The sequence below is a fragment of the Dermacentor variabilis genome, chromosome 4, assembly GCF_050947875.1.
Source record: "Dermacentor variabilis isolate Ectoservices chromosome 4, ASM5094787v1, whole genome shotgun sequence".
Lineage (NCBI taxonomy): Eukaryota > Metazoa > Arthropoda > Arachnida > Ixodida > Ixodidae > Dermacentor > Dermacentor variabilis.
Window position 1 is genome coordinate 51,001,585 of NC_134571.1, and position 19,666 is coordinate 51,021,250.

General features: G+C 45.1%; 1 protein-coding gene across 1 annotated transcript; it reads left to right on the forward strand.

Moving 5' to 3' along the window:
- Positions 1–160: 160 nt before the first annotated feature.
- LOC142578197 (uncharacterized) lies at positions 161–14,097 on the forward strand (the record flags this gene model as incomplete). The annotated part of the gene is made up of 6 exons (XM_075687599.1): positions 161–378; positions 664–758; positions 9,720–9,833; positions 9,976–10,120; positions 12,966–13,003; positions 13,965–14,097. Coding segments are annotated over 5 exons (609 nt in total), but the record flags the coding sequence as incomplete, so codon positions are not given.
- Positions 14,098–19,666: the final 5,569 nt, after the last annotated feature.

Consider the following 19,666-nt stretch of genomic DNA (forward strand, 5'->3'; position numbering starts at 1 on the left):
GTGACGTACTTTTTGTTTTCTCCAGCACATTCGGTTGCCAAGGTAATTATCGTCCCCATTATCGTGAACCTTGTATACCCCGCCTATCGCACCTCCTAGCCTGGATACGCTTATCACTTCTCACAAGTCCTGCGACTCGTTAGGCTGCTTTGCGAACTGACGAACCTGTTCTCTAGTCCCCAGTCTATTTAAGCTAGTCATTTTTATTCAGCAATTCTCCACGACAGCGTCAACCATAACGCACAAGGAGTACGAGTCTCTAGCGGCGAAGCGGTGCACCATTCCGTCGTCAAAGCGAAACAGCGCGGCGGGGCCGTCTGCTTCAGCGCGCCGCGTCCGCATCGGAGCCAAGTTGTACTCCACAGTGCCTGCTAAAAGGTGAACTATACGCTTACTGTTGTCGCCCTCATTACTTGAACAAGTTAAACTTGCTTTTATCTTGATACGCAATGCATCACGAATCACCCAGACGCGCGTTACCGGTATATTCACTTTCTTGTACGTTCAAGCATTGGGTTCCCAATCATGGTTTTCCGTTAGCGTCTACTTCACGTGCAAAAGAATGGCCCAGTAATCTACCCCACACGAAAGCTAACATACCGAAGTCACATTTCATTGGCTGCAAGTGACCTTTCTTCTTCTCTTTATTTGTATTTTTCCTAGAACGAAACTGAGGGCTCACGGCTGCAACGTCGCTCGCTTGAGCTTCGTCTCATCACGCGACAGTTTGCTGCGTGACACCAGAAAATCGTGCAACGGTGAGTTAAGACAATCTCAATGTTCCTGGTGTCCGCGACTTCCATGCCAAGCCTGAACGAGAGAGCCCGGATGTATATATAGCTTTTTGCGCGTTATTCACGTCCGCCCTGAAACGAAATGTGTAAAAGCCCGAGGTAAGTCGGCCCGCATTGCATGCGAAAGCGCAGTCTTCCACGCTTCCGAGCACTGAACGTTATCTCTTGGTTTACTTCTAGGCTTTATTGCGAGGCTGCGGTCTCTTTCGCGCTCCGGCACAATCTCTGGGCGCTGGTGCTGTTCACAGGGGGCCGTTCTGTCGCTCTATCACCGGCGGGTCACTAAAGCGTGGCTTCCGTTGAAGATATGCACACGTGCGGCACTCACTTTGCAGCAGTCGCGTGATTGGGAGTACTTTGCTAATCTTCCCTTTTTAATTGTTGCTTCCACTGCATACTTTTATTTATCAGCGCTTCCTATCTCTCTCTTCGCGCTGTGAAGAGCGCGGTAGAGCTATAAGGTATTGTCCAAATACACGCAGTGCTTATCGCAGGTACTGAACGACATATCGCGGGGCCTGCAAAGGCATAACGATACTCCTTAATATAGCCGAGGAGAATATCTCTTTAGGCGGCTTATTTAGCAATATCAATTCTTATGAGCACTTTGCAAGACGTGTCCTTGCTTCTATTAAATGCATATACGCCTATGAACGTGCTCCTGTCTACTCTAACTACACACGATTTCCATGAAATAGAGTGAGAAAAGAAAGACTAATGCAGACTTCACAGGCTGTCGGATTGGTGCGTACCCATTTGTGAAAGACGTTCTCAGTCGATACTGTGTCTAACCGTTGTATTGAGCCCTGGTTGCTGATTAGCAGATACCAAACTCTTCAGCACTAATAATAGGCTTTGTCTTGAAACAATCTTTCGCTCTTGCAGTCCTGCCTTTAGCAAGAAATGAACATGCTTGCATGTTACATGTAACCTTTGATTCGGAAATTTTGAATTGCGTTGTATTATTATTATTATTATTATTATTATTATTATTATTATTATTATTATTATTATTATTATTATATAACAGAGAGAGAGGGCTTGGAGGAGGGAGCAGTGAAATAATTTTATTTCTTTTTTTTTTCGAGCTTATATTTTGGTGGGGAGGTGTTTTCTTTTCAAACACTGCTCCGGTTAGCTTTGTTGTTGTTGTTGTTGTTTTCCTCTCTACCACCCGTGAAAGGGCAGGGTCAGTAGTGGCGTAATTAAGTAGATACAGGTTCATCGGTATTACAGGACATAAGGCAATCTAGTAAGCATAAGTTTAAAAAAAGAAGTTGCAATGCTGCTATGGGACCATGGTGCCCGATTTCGAGATTAAATGAGGGAGGGGGACAGATCGAATCCAGAAGATGATGACAGGATACAGCAAACCAAATGGTATTGTGCTCGTGCGACGTGCGATATACACGCAAGTCTAGCCCACACTGTTATTTCACCGCACACAGGCGCCTGGCAAGCGACGCTTCTTTTGTGTGTGTGTGTGGGGGGGGGAGGGCTTATCTTAATTGTCCTCAAACAATAATCGTCCTCCATCTTGCGTGCAAAAAGCGCCCGGTACTTCCAGGTCACGAATGGCACGCGCGTTATCAGCGCGACATATAGCACTCTCGAGTGCGAGCGCAGAGCTTTCAAGAAAGGGAACGCGAGCAGGATAGATGACGATTATTGTCTCGAGACAAGGTATACCCCACAGGGTGCAAACTTCTTACATTCTAAAAAAAGTTGGGGTGTATATCTGCCACACAACGATAATCATCATCTGCCTTGCTTGCGTTTCCTTTCTTGAATACGCCGCGCTCGCTACTTTCCTGTCGGCAATGCTATGTCACGCTGATAACGCGCATGCCGTTCGTTACTGGGAAGTACTGGGCTTGCAGCATTAAAGTAAATGCGGACAAGACAGGTGACGATTACCGTTGTGTGGCAAGATACAACTCAAAGGGTGTGAACTGAGAGAGTACACTCTTAAAACGGGGTTGCACCCTTTGGGGTGTATATTTGTCCCACAACAATAAGCGTCGTCTGCCATGCTTGCGTTTCCTTTCTTGAAAACTCGGCGCTCGCTACTTTCCTGTCGAGCATGCTGCGTCACACTGATAACGCGCATGCCGTTCGTGACTGGGAAGTACCGGGCTCGCAGCGTTAAAGAAAAGAAACGCGGGAAAGACAGATGACGATTATTGTTGTGGGACAAGATAAGCCCCAAAGGGTGTAAATTTTTCTAAGAGTGTTCATATGGGGGTTCTAAGCCGTTCTTTACCGTTCACCCAAAGCACGGTACGCGAGCATTCTTGCATTGCTCCTTCGTCGAGATGCGGGCACCGCAGCCGGTTATCGAACCCGCGACCTCGTGCTCCAACAGCGCAACGCCATACACTTTTTAAAATGCTTGCACCCTTTCAGGCTTATCTTGTCCCACAATGATAATCGTCATCTGTCTTGCCCGCTTTTTCTTTCTTTAGCGCGGCGAGCCCAATACTTCCAAGTCACAAACGACTTGCGCGTTATCAGCGTGACATAGCATTCTTGTCTGCGAGCGCAGATATTTCAAGAAAGGAAACGCACGCAAGGCAGATTACGATTATCGTTTTGGGACAAATATACACCCCATAGAATGCAACTGTTTTAAGAGTGTAATTTCGGTGTACTCCCTTTGGGGAATAAAGGCTTTGACCATGGTATACACTTCAAATTTTAAGCTTACATCCTTTAATTGGTGTGTATTCTTCTCCCAAAACAATCATCGTCATTTATCTCGCTCGTCACAGAACGGTGACGCGAGATAAACGACGATAATTATTGTGGGACGAAAATACGCCCTAAACGGTATGAACTGTTTTTTTCTTTTTTAGAGTGCACAATATATGAGTCCGTTACGCGCTAGCTGGCGTTGCTGCGAGGAAAGTACAGGATATGCGCAGCGCTAAAAAAAAGGGGGGGGGGGGGGGGCGTGCTCAATATCGATGACAATTATTGTTGTGTCAAAATTACGCCAGTGGGGGCGGGAAATTTTGAAGTTTGTATTTCGTCGGAACGCGGTGCAACATGGTCTGCTCGTATGTATGTATGTATGTATGTATGTATGTATGTATGTATGTATGTATGTATGTATGTATGTGTTTCTGATCGCCAGGCGAGGAGGGGGCGCCCCCCGCCCTTCCTCGGCCTCACCCCCCCCCCCCCCCTGACTTTGCGCAGCTGGTGACAATGAATTACGTAGAAGCTCCGCCCACAAAACCGCACTACACCGGCCTTCTGTGCCTCCGTGCTCCAAAACATAGTTCCGAGAGAAGCCGGTATTGAACGAAGTTTGCGCAGACGTGACGTCATAAAAATGAGCGAACGCTGTGACATTTGTAGACAATTCTCTTCGAGTGCGACAGCGGCGTATTTGCCACTGCCTTTCTTAGGTTGTTACCAACCGTAATGTTCCTGCAAAATCCGTTGCCTGCAACTTACCTTGCTGGCGTTTGACTCTATGTAGCATCGACTAGGCTTTGATAAAGACGGTATTGGGAGCGTAATACAAGTCGGTGCAGTAATTTCTTCTGATAGCTGCTGTTGGGAACTGCTCTGGCAGGACCGCGTACGTGATCCTATTATCTCGCGGCCTCACGATTTCGCTTGCTTGCGTATATCCTTCGCGTTCCTCCAATAAAAAAATATGTTTCGCTCACATAGCCGCCACTGTCTGTGCTATAAGTTTACTGACATAATCAAAGGTAAAACCGGTTTTATTATTTCTTCCGGCGCCAGTGGTCATGCCTATCCGGCATACATGCATACAGTGCGTTTCACAACTACTTCCCGCTAATGTAGCTTCCGCACCGAAGTTATTAAAACTTAGTTTAAAAAAAATTTTTGACGATAATCGACCAACTTTCAACCTACCAGTTTTGGCAAGCAAGAATTACCATCCCGTGTTGCAATTCCCTAATTCTGATAATGGTAAAGATTTGCCGCTGGAACTCTCGATACACTGATGATGCCTTTGTAGGCGTAGTGGTGCGGATTTCCTGCCCTGTATAGGGACGAGGCCACATGGCTACGCCTGTCTCGCGAGGGTGTAATCCTGTTGGTTCGTGTTTTGTTCCTCAACAACCGTCAAGTAGGCATTGTGTTCTGTGCGCCCTTCGAGTACACACGACTTCTGTAAAGAGGCGACAAAAGAGCTTGATAAGAACCTGGAAGTGCCTGTCCACGTCTGTGCCGTTTGCCCGATATGGGGATGGCGGACACAGCACTACACTACGCGCTGCGACAGCTGTAGTTCCGAGACAACGTTCACTGCGTCTAAAGAGCAACTTCTGTCTCGGGACGCGTATATGCATTGTACGTATATATCGTATAAGCAGGAGTGGTCGAGCACATCCATGACTGCTGGAACGAGACATTCCTTTGGGTTGGAACTCTTAGCTTCAATTACTTTTTTTTATCTCAAATACTTCATTTACACGGCGGTGGCGCGCTCGCAATACATGCCACACAAGCACGGTCGTTTCTGCTGAGTTCATAATAGGTGCGCGTGTGTTACCAGCTAGGACTTCAGCAAGTGTTAGAAAGCTAGCGAACATGTTATAGTGTCAGAGCTTACTCCCTGGCAATGTCAGTGACCTCAGATTTGGTGTACCTTAATGACTTCCTGCCACAGCGTCGTCTGTGCGCACGTGCCTGCCGGCTCACACCCTCAAGGCAAACCACTGTAATTGCTGTCAGTGGCGCAACCAGGGAGTGACCAGGCACGTAGCCAGTTTCCCTTGATTGGTGCGTAATAATACAACTGTTACCTTGAACAGGCCCTTGGTCTGCCTGAAAGCGTGAACCATCCTCTACCTGTGTGGGGCGGGCGTTCGAAGGATATGCGCCTTTGTTCAGAGGCGACGTGCCAGGCATAAAAGGGAGCAAGGCACCGACCGGAAAATTTCGGGGGTGGGGCTGAGGCCCGGTCACCTCCTCCCCCTTCTGGCGATGCCACTGAGGGTGGCATACTGGGCACGTAGCCCCTTCCCCGAAACTTCTGTGTTTATATAGGCAGCCCTCGTATACCCCTTCCCGGTCAAGTGGATGGCCCCTCATTCCCCCCCCCCCCACCCAAAATAAGGAAATCTGGCTACGCCACTGACTACGATCCATTCCATGATGCTCATACCTGAGCTCGATTTCGAAACAATGCAATCGCACATTTAATGTAAAGCTGTACAAATGCGACGATTCTATTACAATTCCATTCCGGTTCGTGTTAATTTCGATCATCAACATGTGCCTTACGACGCCTCATTGCCAGGAGCGACCAGTTGGCGCCATCGATTCTTGCACTGGAGGTTATATAACGGCTCGTAAAACTAACCGTTCACTAGGCCTCGCGTGTTTCGTTCGTCAGAATGGGGCTTTTGATGACAAAATCGCGATTCTGACCAATGCACGCGAGGGCAACGAACGGTCCGTTTTTTGAACTATTCTGAGATGGCATCCCAGGTAGAATATAGCCACACTACCCGACGACCCAGGCAGTGCATAAAATGCACCCGAACGCCGTTGGGGACACTGTCAAAGTCGCCATTCTGGCAACTGTGTTTGGCTGAAAGCGTGAACATATCGCGGGTTTTCTGCCCATAACACACGGAGGAAGGAAAGGACTGAAGGAGCGTTGCGCAACACGACTGAAGCCTAACCGGCCTAACACCTGATCGCCACGTCACAGCGCGCGGTAGGTTTTAGTGCTCCGTGACAACTGCGTCCCGGAATGAGGCCAGACTGTGCAGCTTGCGAGGGCGATTGTATGGTGAGCAGAGACCTTTTGCCGAAAAAAGAAAAAGGAATCTCTAATTATTCCATTATGCTCGATTCTATTACTTTCCTAATCGTTCACCGCTCGGTCAAGTGGGGCGCCGTTCGGAACTCTGGCGATGGGCGAAAATTAGGATAGTTCGAAGATCGCTGATCTAGCAGTGATATTGGGGGCGAGCTCCACCACTGGAAAAGCTGGCGCTGCCGTCGGCGTGACGCGGCGTGAGGGGTCATGTAGACACAGCGGCCGCGTCGGAAGCGCCAAAGCAACCTGATAACGAAAGCTTTAAAGTCCCACCTGCGCTGCAGTTCTGTTTAAGTGGGGAGGTTTTTCCGCTTCGGGTGTCTATTTGACAACACTAGCACGCACTATAATATGTAGTAGCTGCCTTTGAAGGCGTTCAACATGGTGGGCTACTACTCGGTGCCGCAAGCCGGACTATACGCAACGGAGCCCGGTGCCGCCTTCACACGTATCCGCGGGACAAGAAGCTGCGTGAAGCTTGGATCGCGAAACTTAGAACCAGCAAGCAGCCATCAGCTACAACGTGGGTGTGCGGCAAGCACTTCCGCGAGGAAGATTTCTGCTACGGCGTTGCAGTTGTGATGTTCAGTGAGTGGCAGAAAGCGCGGTTCGAGAAGCTCGCCCGAGCGAGCTGCCCGGCTAATGTCATGAAGTTTTGATCTATGAACTTGTTGATGCTAGATACTGGCAAGTTCAATAGAACTGAACGGGAACGGCAAGAAGCACAAAAGGAGGCATGGCATGTGTTCGTGTTAGCACCAAACAATTAATGTATATTGGATTAAGAAAAATAAGTATGGTGTAATTGCTCGCTGAGAAGACCTGGTATACAGTATGGTGCAACTTCAGAAATAGTGATATTGAAACGTCCAAGAATTTAGAAAAAAAAAACGAAAAAAATATTGAATCGTCGCGACGGCACATCACAAGTCACCATAGACGTCGAAGTCCATAGTTATAACGATATTATTTTTCAGCAGCTCTGATAAGCGTCTACGCAACACTGGTTGCTTGTGTACAGTCAAACGTTCATATGCTGAGGCCTAAAGCTCACGGCGCGATGCGAAAACTCGCTCGCAGCGAAAGCGAAACATTGCGAGGACGTGCACGCAGACGTGAAATCGGCCGCTGCGAACCGTGCGATCTCTGCATTGAGGCTTCATTCTGTTTACGTTCCATTTGGTTATACAGACAGCCATATTTCACATAGTTTGCTCTCAGCGATTGCCGACGTTTCACGCAAGAAACTTTCCGGGGGCTCCATCGCGGCGACCGCGGGCAGTGGGGGTTCATTGTACTGTACGTATTCGGTAAAGAGATAGCGTCTGTAAACCATTCTGTGCTTTCTGTTTGCAGAAGAATATTATTTTTACAGTAAATAACTTCTGTTGTTTCGAGAGTACTTACAGAAATGTCCAGGAGGGCTCCCGCGTGGTGTTTTTATTGAGCGTCGACAGCCATAGTATGAGGAGCGCGTCAAGCGAGGCGCAATTCCAATTGGTCGCGACTCGAAGTCCTCGCCGCCAATATCTCGCCAAAACATCTACACGAAGGTCTTCGGTATACAACACGGTGCATATTCCCGACACCATATATCGCATATTTCGCCGCAATATTATTTGCAGAAATCGAGTCGTGCGAGTATATATTTCCTTTGAAATCTCATCCCAGCCTGAAAGCAGAGGACCTGAGATTATTATAGAGGCAGGCGGTGCAGAATCTCTCCGGGGCAATGACGGTGCGCACAATAATGACGCGGCTTTTTTGGCGTGCAATGGTTCTGACGGCACCCAGGACTTCCTTCTTATCGGGCTCACAAAGGGCCATGCGCGCGCACGGAGTGACAATGAGAAAGCCGTTTACGACAGCGCGGCGATCATGATCAGCGCACGTGTGTGACGGATGCCTGCGCGCGCAGTCGCGCTGATAAGACAAACTGGGACGTTCCCAGGTCGTCCTTTTGTCCGTAGTTTGAAAGCGCGTGCATGCGCGTGGCTACGCCGAGGTCGCCGCGCAGTCGTCAAAACAGGCACGCGCGCGACACGACGCGGTCTGCCTGGGGCGTCACGTCCAAAGCAGACTCCGTTCGCCCATAAAGATGGCATAGCCAGGTCCGGCAAGGTTCTGACTGGCGTTGCCGAAAGTCGTGGGGTGCCGTAGCGCTGAACTTAGCGTCACAAGTTGACGACTGGATGCGATAATATTTATTTAGTAGTTTTTTTTTTACTAGTTGTAAAAGCGTGTCATTATTTCGTATTATTGAACACCAAAGCTGGAACACAGACTGGTCCGTGGGTTGGGGTTCGCCGAGGTCCCAATTAATTAATACACAGACTGCTCTGCTTCCGGCTTTGACCACTTCGATATCCCCGCTGCCTTTTGATTGCCCCGAAGAGATTCTGCACAGCCTGCTCTATTATAATCTCAGGTGCTCTCCTGACGCTTCCACTTGCCACATTTACATGTGCACACCTGAGCAGTAGTTGTAAAAAAATCCAATCTATCCTCATGACAAAAAAAGTGCCCCACAACATCTGCAACATGAGTCAGAACCTTGCCGTTAACTTCTTCTTTTCTGTCTCATCAAAAAGCTTTCCCAGAGAATGCCTAGGGCTTTACCATCGCGACAGTACAGCACCATCTTGAAAGTACATGCGGAACCGCTTGTAGAGCCACTGTACCTCTTTATGGCACCTCTGGCAAGAGCTGCTGGTGGTCCTACAGGTGGCACAGAGAGGGTAAAAAAGATGTTTGTGTGAGAGTGAGTGAGAGAGACCAAGCAGCCATCACTTCCTGACAGTGGCTGGCTAATGACAACAGCCAGCAATTAGGTGGCAGCGGTGTTCAACAAATGATATCACATGATTTTGAGGAGTTTTGCCTTTAATGGTGCACCTGTGCCATCAATTAATTTGTAGCGACACTGCAAACATAGGGAAGATTGAACATGTTTCAAACTATATGTGCTCAATGTTCTACAATATAAAATGTTTAGGGAAAGTTGCATAAATAGTCATGCCATTTCAAGGTAGCCAGAGATATTCAGCTATTGTCTGTTGAGACTCGGAAAAGTAAAAGCCAGTGATTATTATTCATTTTTTTTTTTCCAGCCATGGCTTCCATACCCTACACAATGCACTCTGCTGTGAATCTACACAAGAAGCTCACAGAAGAGCAAGAGCAAACAAAGAATCTTGGCGTCATCTTTGAACCACCGACCAGCAGTAAGTTCCAGAACTGAATCCACAAGTCGTAGCAGACTGTAGCACACAGTGCTTGTGATAGTGCGAAAAGACATTTCTATCTCACGGTCACATACCTCTCAGGACTGGAGTAGCTTAACCTACACACTTTTGTATTGTGCAGCAGTTGAGACAACACTGCCAAAGTACAACCCGAAGCTGATGAACAGCATCTGGGGTCTCTACAACCGCTATGCTCCGCACTCTTTCCAAAAGAACTGCGAAATCCCCAGCTGCTCCGTGCCCGGGATTGTTGGCGCCCAGGACAAGTATGAAGCACTTGATTATTACTTTATATGTATAGAGATTTCTCATGAATGTGAAGAGTCCTCATGCTCGCTTCTTAAAGGGATACTAAAGAGAAAAACAAGTTTAGCTGTATTAGTAAATTACTCTAAAATAACAGAAATGCCACTAATTATTGTGTGAGGAGGCTTGAAGGCTTGATAAGGCAGAAAAGAGGCAAAAATGAAGTACTGGTGGCGACACTGCCTTGAAGTTCCCACACTAGCTCACCATGATGTCGGGCATGTTGACAACTGTGCGGGTCAAATTAATTTTGTTTTGTTTTTTTGACCGGAAAGATGGACTACATTTTGTTCTAAAAGAACCAATCACTGAAGTTTTAAGAAGCTTTATTGAGCCACTGAACAGTTCAAATACGAAAAGGCACTTTTAAATCTATGGTGTCACAATGATGCGCCAGTGCTGGAATTTCAGTGCAAAATAAAAAAAAAAAGAGAAATTTCATACTCTCATTTAATAATCAACATATTACTGTGAAATAAAAAAAAACTGTACAATGGAAGAATAATTTATCCACATAAATTGATCGTGTTTCTCTTTAGAGTACCATCAAGAGGCTTTGCAACACACCTGTCTGCTCTTTTTCTATGTATTATTGTCTGTGTGTAGCATTATCGTGTCTAGTGTCCGTGTTAGCATCAGTTGACCATTGTTTTACCAGCGCATTTCTGCTCGTATACAACAAGCTCATCAAATGACCAATCTGACGCCGAACCTGCATTCTGTGAAAGGTGTAGACATATCTGTGAGTACTTGCAATACATTTGTGCTGCTATTCTACGGCCCTGTGGAAAGATTGGCTGTGAAAGCACGCTTCATGTTGTAGCTCCATTATTGATGTGAATAATGTTTGCCTGGGGACCTTTTGTGTTGATGAGAGTGTATGAAGAATTTGTGCTTTGGGTTATACAGAGTGCAGTTTGGCAGAAAATATGATATGTAGCAACATTACACTGGGTGCACACCGAAAATTAATTGTTACATTTCTTACACAACCAGACTGGTGTCAACAAAGTCAACCAAGTCTATGAACAATACTCAGTAGTGACACTTTCATGTGGGACAAATGTGCATGGAAGGTTGGTAGAGGGATGCACGTTGGAACAGTGGTCACTTTAGAATTATTCACAGTAACTTATCTTCACTGTCGCAAGCAAATATGATGGTAAAGGTGAAAGCCACCAGTGGCAGTCTTACTAGAATAAGAGAATATGGCACATGAATGAAATTGAAGGTGAAAAGGGGAGAATGGTTGTGCATGACTAACTGTACATTGCAAGCATTGCACAAGGCCTTATCCTGTCCATTGCACATATCCAACAACAAGAGAGCTAGGAAAGCTGTGGAGGCAAAAAAATGGCTGCTTCAACAAAAAGTTGTTGCAGGGCATTTTGAAGAAAATACCCTCAATGAAGAGCAACCACAAGTGCACTTAGTCTTTGAAAGTTTGCCACAGGAACATTGGTGGAACAGCTGCCTACCCTAGGGAAATTTGCTTAGATCTAGGGATCCTAGGCCTTGCCTAGGGATATTTTTACAAATCTAGGAAAAATTTGTGCTATGACATGGAGGAAAGAAAAGCTCGGAGACTTGAGAAACCACTGTAGTGATGCCTCAAGAACTTGTATGTGGAAGTACTGACGTGACAGTGTGCTTTGATTTCAGTCAGCCCAAATTAATTTTGTATTGGCATGCAAAGCAAGACTTGTGCCGTACTGTAGTGCAGTGAACGCCTCTCTTCAAGTAAACGACAAGGTGTGAATGTTCCCCTTTAGATCACATATTTATCTGTAACTGGCAAAACAAATGTATGCTGCTATGCCAAACAAAGCAGCACTTGCAAATCTTGGCATGAGCGGAAACATATACCAAGAACTGAGCAAGACCAGGCAGTCGGGGTGCTGCGTAGCCAACTATGCACTGAAATTTACTGTCCGTAGGCAGAGCAACAGACTCTCATTGTAGAGTCCCAGTGGTCATGTGTGTGGGTTCGTTTTGGCATAGAGGAAGGAAAGAAGTGCACATTCTTTGCTGCAAATGACTTGTAAGCATGCAAATGTGGTGCTGCTATGTTGGCAAACCACAAAAGCATGTAAACAAAATTTATTTCACATACTTTATATTGGTGACACGAAGGGACACACTGCTTTGACACATTCTGTAATCCGGTGCCAGCTTCCCTATATTTCAAATAAGGCTCTGTGTCAGTCTGGACATTTTTGCTGTTGTTTAAGTTTGTCTTGCACATGGAGCGAGTATGAATGTGCCGACGTCCTGTTCTGTGAACGTAGTTTCAAGCAGGAGGCTGCATTGTTAGCACAAAGAACTCTGGTTAGCACTGCTCGCACTGCAACATTACTTCAGCTTGAGTGCAGCAACTTCATTATTTAAATTTATAAAACGAGCTTGGAAATAAATTGAAACTATAAATTTTCAGTCTACTTGCATAACAAAAAGCAACATCTTTACGAAAAACCATATTGAGAAACTGAACATATGTATCTTCGAAAAACTTTAGAGAAATCTAGGGAATTTCTTTAGCCAATTTATAGGAAAACTGGCTTTGGAGGTTGGCAGCACTAATTGGCAGTTACGGCCAGCTGTTCTTTAAGACAATAATATTTTCTCTTGCAAACACAAAAGAAGAAAGTTGCACTTTTTCTGCCTGATTGAACAGAGTGGTGTCCAAGATAACTGTCCAGCAAATCACAACAGGAGTTTGTTTTGCTAAATGTACATCAACTCCAGACAGTTATAACAATGAGCAAGCCACTGCGCTCACTAATATTTTACTCCCACATATTGCAGGCCATTCGGATTGTCCCTCTGGAACCGCCTGCACTGAGGTAATTCAAGACAAGTTAAACTATACCATGAAACACAATGCTTCAGACAAGTTGGACTTGTCCAGAAGCATTCTTACAAAAGCAGGTGCTGATATGTCTAGCTCATATGCACATTGTTTTGTTTTTAATAAGTCCAAGTAAGTTTCCTGGCTTCTGTTGCATAATAATATTTCAAGCAATTCCTTTTTGCAACCAGCAAGCAATACAAGTAGCCCGAAAAACCTCTCATACACACAAGCCCTTTTGTAGCATTTGTCTGGTGGCACAGTCCATTAATGCCTTGGTCATCTCAAAAGTTCTAATGATGTTCTGGTAAAGCCTAATGCTCGATGATGTAGATGAAAGAAATTTTAGGTTTCTAATGAATTTTCATAATTTACTGCCAACCGCTCACTTGAGATGTGCACTTGATAATGCCTGTGTAACAAACTAATGTGAATGAAATGTTTCATTCAGACATGGAATAAGAATATCTTTTTGTGGTTTTGTTTCACTGTCATTTAAAGGGCTAATTTTTAACTTAATTCACCACTCTGTGCATATAACCCTATCACACGGCAAATCTAATGTAATTTCCAACAAATGACATTTGTTGAGGTTAATGTGATTATCACTGCGCGCTGTCACATGGCGAAAACTAAAGTAATTTTAAAACAGTGAAAATGACGATAGTAAACAAAATAGCCAGAAACAGCATCAAGCCCACTCTTGTCCAATAATTATTTTCCAATGTGCTAAATGCCATTGGAATGAGTTTGGCAAACTCATTTATTTGGAAATTCATTTCCAACGAATGCCATTACATTTTACCATATGACAGCAAACAAATGGCATTATGAGCAAATATCATTTGTTGTAAATGACATTAGATTTGCCCTCTCACTTTAACCAAAGCACTACAGAAGAAAGAAAAATAAGTGCCTGTTATTGTCCTCACATATTTTATTCAATTTTTTTCCAGCAAATGGCTCTGAATACCCCGGTAGCATGAAGGAGCATCAAAGCACTCACAGATTTAGAGCGCAACTGTGGTTTTTTATAAGGTTGTGTAGTAAAAATTAGCTGATGTAGAAATAAAGTGTGTGTCAATTACACCTTTTTCACAAGGCACCTCGGGGTCTTATAGCCAACAGCAAGCCCCTAACTTGAAAACAACCAGAGGTATGTTTTCGATTTTATTTCTTTACAGTGATAGCAGTGCAAGGGATGTGTTGTATGGTTCACAATGATGTACATGGTGGCTGGGCGTAATGTAGATTCTTATGTGATACACTCACAAAAACGTGAAAAACTGTCATGGCAACTGTGAGATTTGGACTTAAGTAGTGCGGGTCAGAATATAGCAATGTTTTAACCACACCACAGAGATGATTCACACTACAAGTGTGAGGTCTTCGCACATTGTATAATGAATCTCGCTGCACTGTCGTGTCAAATATTCCAGTTGTTGCAAACAAGCACTTATGGAAAAAAAAAGAAAAAGTTATGTCCATTTACATGCAGTCATGCAGAAAGATTATTTATAGACAATGAAGGATAAAGAGAAGACTGCAGAAGTGGGAAACCTAAAGAGAAAATGCAAAAAAATCATGAGCCATACCACTCTGTGAAGGTGGCTGGCCAGCGAAGCTGTGTAGCGTGAAGGTGCGTTGCTACTCAGGAGTCCGGACTATATGCGGCCTCCCCAATACAACGACAGAAGTGAAATTCAATGTGGAGAACGGGAACTTGTCTTTCTGGTTTTTATATACATTTGCGTGGACGATGGGACCGCTGCACCGAGGAGCCGGAAGAAACTAGACATGCATGACATGTCGACGGCACCGCCACCATGGGACAGCGGAAGGAAAGAAAACTAGATCAGTGGTGGTGCAGCCAGTTTAGGATTTCGAGCAATTTTTGGAGCAGGAAAAATTTCATTCTGGAACAGTTTAAGAGCAGAAAAATTTGTCTTCTTGGAACACTTGGAGTAGTACAGCAGTAATTTGTAGCCATTTGGCGAAGCTTGTTATTACTGTGCAATCAGTAAGCCATGCTCAACAGTGAAGTGAGACACAAAGTCAGCAGCGACCAATTAAGCTTGCCTTCCCATGGATGGTATGCCACGCACGGTATATGTTGCAAGCATTTTTATTCTGGTAGGCAAGGAACTTATTTGTGTAAAAAATTAAATAACATTTTGTAGGCTAATGAAAACAAAGATATGTGCCTAGGCGCAAGACAGACATAAAATTACAACTGAGCTAGAACAATTTGCGCTGTCATGCACAAGACAAAAAGTGATGGCAAATGTCATATGCATTCAAAATGACAGATGTGCTTTTATATAATATGCTTTACTGCACCAGACAAATGTGTACTACGCCCAATAACAATGCTAGAAGCTTAACAAGAGACTAAGTGTCTATGAACGGCACCAAGCTTAGATGCCTCTGTACGGCGCGTCGCAAAGATGGTGATGGCAGTGGAGAATGTTTGTATCATCTCGTACACTCACTTTCGTTGTGAGCCGCTTTGTCGGCTTCTCCTGTGTCATGTGGCCTCTGTGAATAGATACGAGTCGATTCGGCGCAAAACTGTAGCTTCTGTCACTGATACCCGACTAACCTTTCGGAGCACTACCTTTTACTGCCCCCGAGGGCTCAAATCGCCACAGGCACATCCGAAATAGCTCTGAAGGCCTGCCAGTACAATTATTAGGCATATCGGTGCTCGTAATGTGACAGGAGACGGCTGGTACATGCGTGTATAATTAAGGAATACATACTGTGTACTGTGACAATGGCCTCTTCTCACTATTGGTATGCTTCATCGCAACACTTCGCATATGCTTCACTGCGTACTACTACTGCATTGAGGCGAAGTTGACTTTAGTAAACCTGCATTATTCAATGCGTCATGCTTTCACAGCTTTGACGGCATTGTCAAGGATTACAAAGGCAGAGTAGGCGCCATTGCTAACAGCGGCGAATCATTTTAATGAAAAGCACCTAACCGCACGGAGCTTGGTAGCGAACGTCGAGGTAGCTAGGCTTAGCGTCGCCGCGGTGGTGGCTACGGCTTCCAGCGGATCTGCGTGTGAGAGTGCCTGTTTGAGGCGACGAGATAATCAAAACGGCGGCGGTGGTGGCTTTGATTAATGCCGTGTCGGACCAGCAGCTCAAAGGCAGTGAATGTAAACAGCAAAAGCTATGTTGTCTCATAATGTGCATCTACCTGTGTATTTACTAGTGACAGAGCATAGACTGCTCTGACCGTGGGACCTACCATGTTGAGCATGGTGGAGACAAGTATCTCATGAGAATATGACCAACTCACTAAAGAATCAACGAAAGAATAATGCAATGAAAAAAAAATCACAAGTAAACTTATTGTACATCTTGTGAACAAGAGAAGTGTGCCAGAACAGTAGCTTATGCAGAGGCCATTCTCCACAAAAGCCAGACATTTTATTTAAACTCACGGTCAGAGGATATTGGTTATAGCACCTATGTTTTGGAGTGAAACACCCTTTCATTACCTTTTGGTGTAGTAGGTCACGCTCAATGAGTTGAGCTGCTACTACTACTACACTAACGTGTAGCAGCAGCTCAACTAATGTGTAGCCTGCCAAAGGTCTTCTTGAACGGTCCCTCACCAGGTATGGCCATCTTAAACAGAGAAGCTCATTACACACTTCACGTGCTGACGGTCGTGTCTTGCAAAATATTACAGCACTGTGTGCCGCAGGAACAGCTAAAATTTCAAACCCAACACCATGCATTCTCCCTTTCGAGGAAGTGTTGCTTTCAGCCATGGAGTCGAGGTGAAGTGCACAAACACGTCACATAAACGCAGTCCTTGCAATATCACTCACCATGACACGTTACTTCAGTAAATCGTCCAATGCATAACATGCAACACTGGTACCGAAAATGTGGTGTGCAGCAAGAAAGAAAGAAAGAAAAAAGGTGGGGCTGGTCACGCAACTTGGCGAGGTCCCTCAGCTTCGGTATGGGAGAAGGAGGGGAAGGAACATCGCTTGTGGACGCTGCTCGAGACTGAAGGAGAGAGTGCCTGTGTTGGCAGTTGTGCTCACCTCCTGGCAGTGGGCTAAAAGGGTACTAAATTTTTTTTCTATCTCCTCCAACATTAAACAGATTTCAAAAATGATTTCAAAACTATTCTTAGACAGCATTTTAGGACTTCCAGTGTACAGCCAAAATTTGTAATGAGGCCTGGTGAGGGCCCATTAAGTGTCGTACCTCAACAAAATATTCGGAGGGTTTGCTCTCTATACTCCGTTTCATAGATAGCATACAACACCGTGGATACTAGCAAGATTTTTTGCAGTGACTGCATTTGCACTAATAAATAGTTTAGTGTTTTTCTGCCAGCAATTATGTGAAACTGTTTGTTATACAGGCTCAGCATTAAACAAAAAAAAAACTATTTTGCCCTTAAAGTGATGAAACTGTGCTATATGGCTGCTAATACAATAGACTTCTGTTAATTCGACTGCAGTTATTCAGATTTTTCAGCTAATTCAATCTCTACTGAAGGTCTCGGCCAGTGCCCAAATGTTTCTGCGGTCCTAAACTTTTGTTATTTCGACCTCGAAATTACCTTTTGTTGGATAATACAAACTTTGTTGGTCATCACGCATGCGACCGACCCCAGTGGTGACTGCAGTGTTGACTACACAAGTGGCAGTGTGTCTTGGTGGAGCTTAGGGCATAGTGAGTGTGGCGAACACGTTATCTTCCGTTGAAAATGCCTATTTCTGGCCTGCCCCAGCAATATTTTACACCGAAAATGGCAGCTCACAATGAATTACTACAGTATTTACCCGATTCTATTTCGTGCCTTTTTTTTCGAGAAAATTTGCCTGAAAATTGCTTGGGCAGTGCAATCCAATATGAAACGAAAACCACGTCAGCAACTACCATCAGTGCCAGTCGGGTTAGTGTCATCACCATTGCCTTGATAAGACGACCACCACAGATGGCAACAGAACCAATTCTCGCATAGCAAAGCATTCCACTTTGAGTCTATGGAAGCACACTCAAACGAAAGTTACTTTACATGTTAAAGGGGCCCTGAAACACTTTTTGAACATATCAAGAAAATGTTGCCAATCTGTTTTAGAGGCTGCTGTGACCATGTGAGCCAAATGTTACTGCATTGCATGCAGCAGGGAAATTACAATAGTCAAACACAGAAAAAAATTGCTTGCTCTCACTTCTGCAATATTGTCATGCAGCGTCTTCGAAAGCAGCTGGCCTATTAATGCTCTTGGCTGATTTTGTGGTTGCGAGAGAGCATTCTCGGTAATACAAGTTTGCTAATCTTGAGTCAAATAAATGAAAATACAGTTAAAACTCTAAATAATGAAATTCAATAAAACAAAATTCTCGATGTAACAATTATTTAACCTTTCATAACCTCTTGTTCATAGAACATGCAATTAGAACCTCAGTATAACAAAGTGTGTTTACATGCAATTTAAATATAACGAAATTTCACTTCCACAGCAAAAAAATGTCGAGGCAAAAAATGGAAACATCCGCAGACGCAGATGGCCAAATGATTGAATCACAAGCTTGCAAACACACCTCAAGGCACGCATGGCAGCGCGACAAGAATGAGAATGACCGCCCAAGTGAACCTGCATCATGCTCCCTATGAAGTCCAAGTGTAATAAGATCCTATCGCACCCAGCGCACTTTGTGCTTTAGGTACGAGTTAAAGTGTGCATGGGTGAGAAAGAAAGGTGGTGGCTTCACGCACGAGTGCCACCTCCCCGCACTGGCAGAGGGAAAGAGGAGGGGAGCAAGCTCACGGTAACGCAATCAAGCGCGAACATGGGACGAGGGGGGGGGGCAAGTTGACGCGCGTCGCGATTTCTGGCTCACGTATCAGCAGTGGCTGCGCATGGCTGTAGGCGCGGGTGAGCTCATGCAAAGCTGCATATCCTGCACTAGAGGTAATCTGCTGGATGTGCAAAGTGTGGGCGTGCCGAGATGGCGTGGCATCATGTAAGCTGTCTTCCGGCACGTTTAGTACTGGAGGTTGTGTAATCTCGAGCTTTGGTGGCCCATTGGAGCGAGAGGCAGACGAAGCATTCGCTCCCCGCTGCCAGCGCTTTTCATGATACTATAATGATACCGTCGTCCCAGTGGGAGTGATGCTATCAGTCACAAGGGTGGAGTACACGCGAAAGCATAGCTGGCTTTGCTTAACTCGTAGCGCCTATGTGAGGATATTGTCGACGTGGCATGAAACTGTATCATTTGTCTGCGACTCAAATTCACCAAAATGAATTGGTTTCTCATTCAAATTTGCTTTTTTCGATTGCCCGATAATTCGGAAAATTCTGTGGCCCTTTACCGTGTAAGAGAAATCGATCGGCGACTGTACTTATTTGCATAAAAGGTCAAATTTCCATACAATAAAATTTCGTTCGACATATCGAAGCAAACTGCCGATTTGCCGACTTCATTATATAGAGGTGTTACTGTATAAGTCTGCAATCTCAAGAAGACAGGAAAATAATTTCATATTTGCGCTGCGTGTAGTTGCATTTGCTGCGCGTGGCCTCAGAGATGGCAGCAGCATGCTGTATAGTCTAGTCTACCTTTAGCTGCCATGGGGTGCTGCGATGAGACCTTTAGCTGCTGCGAC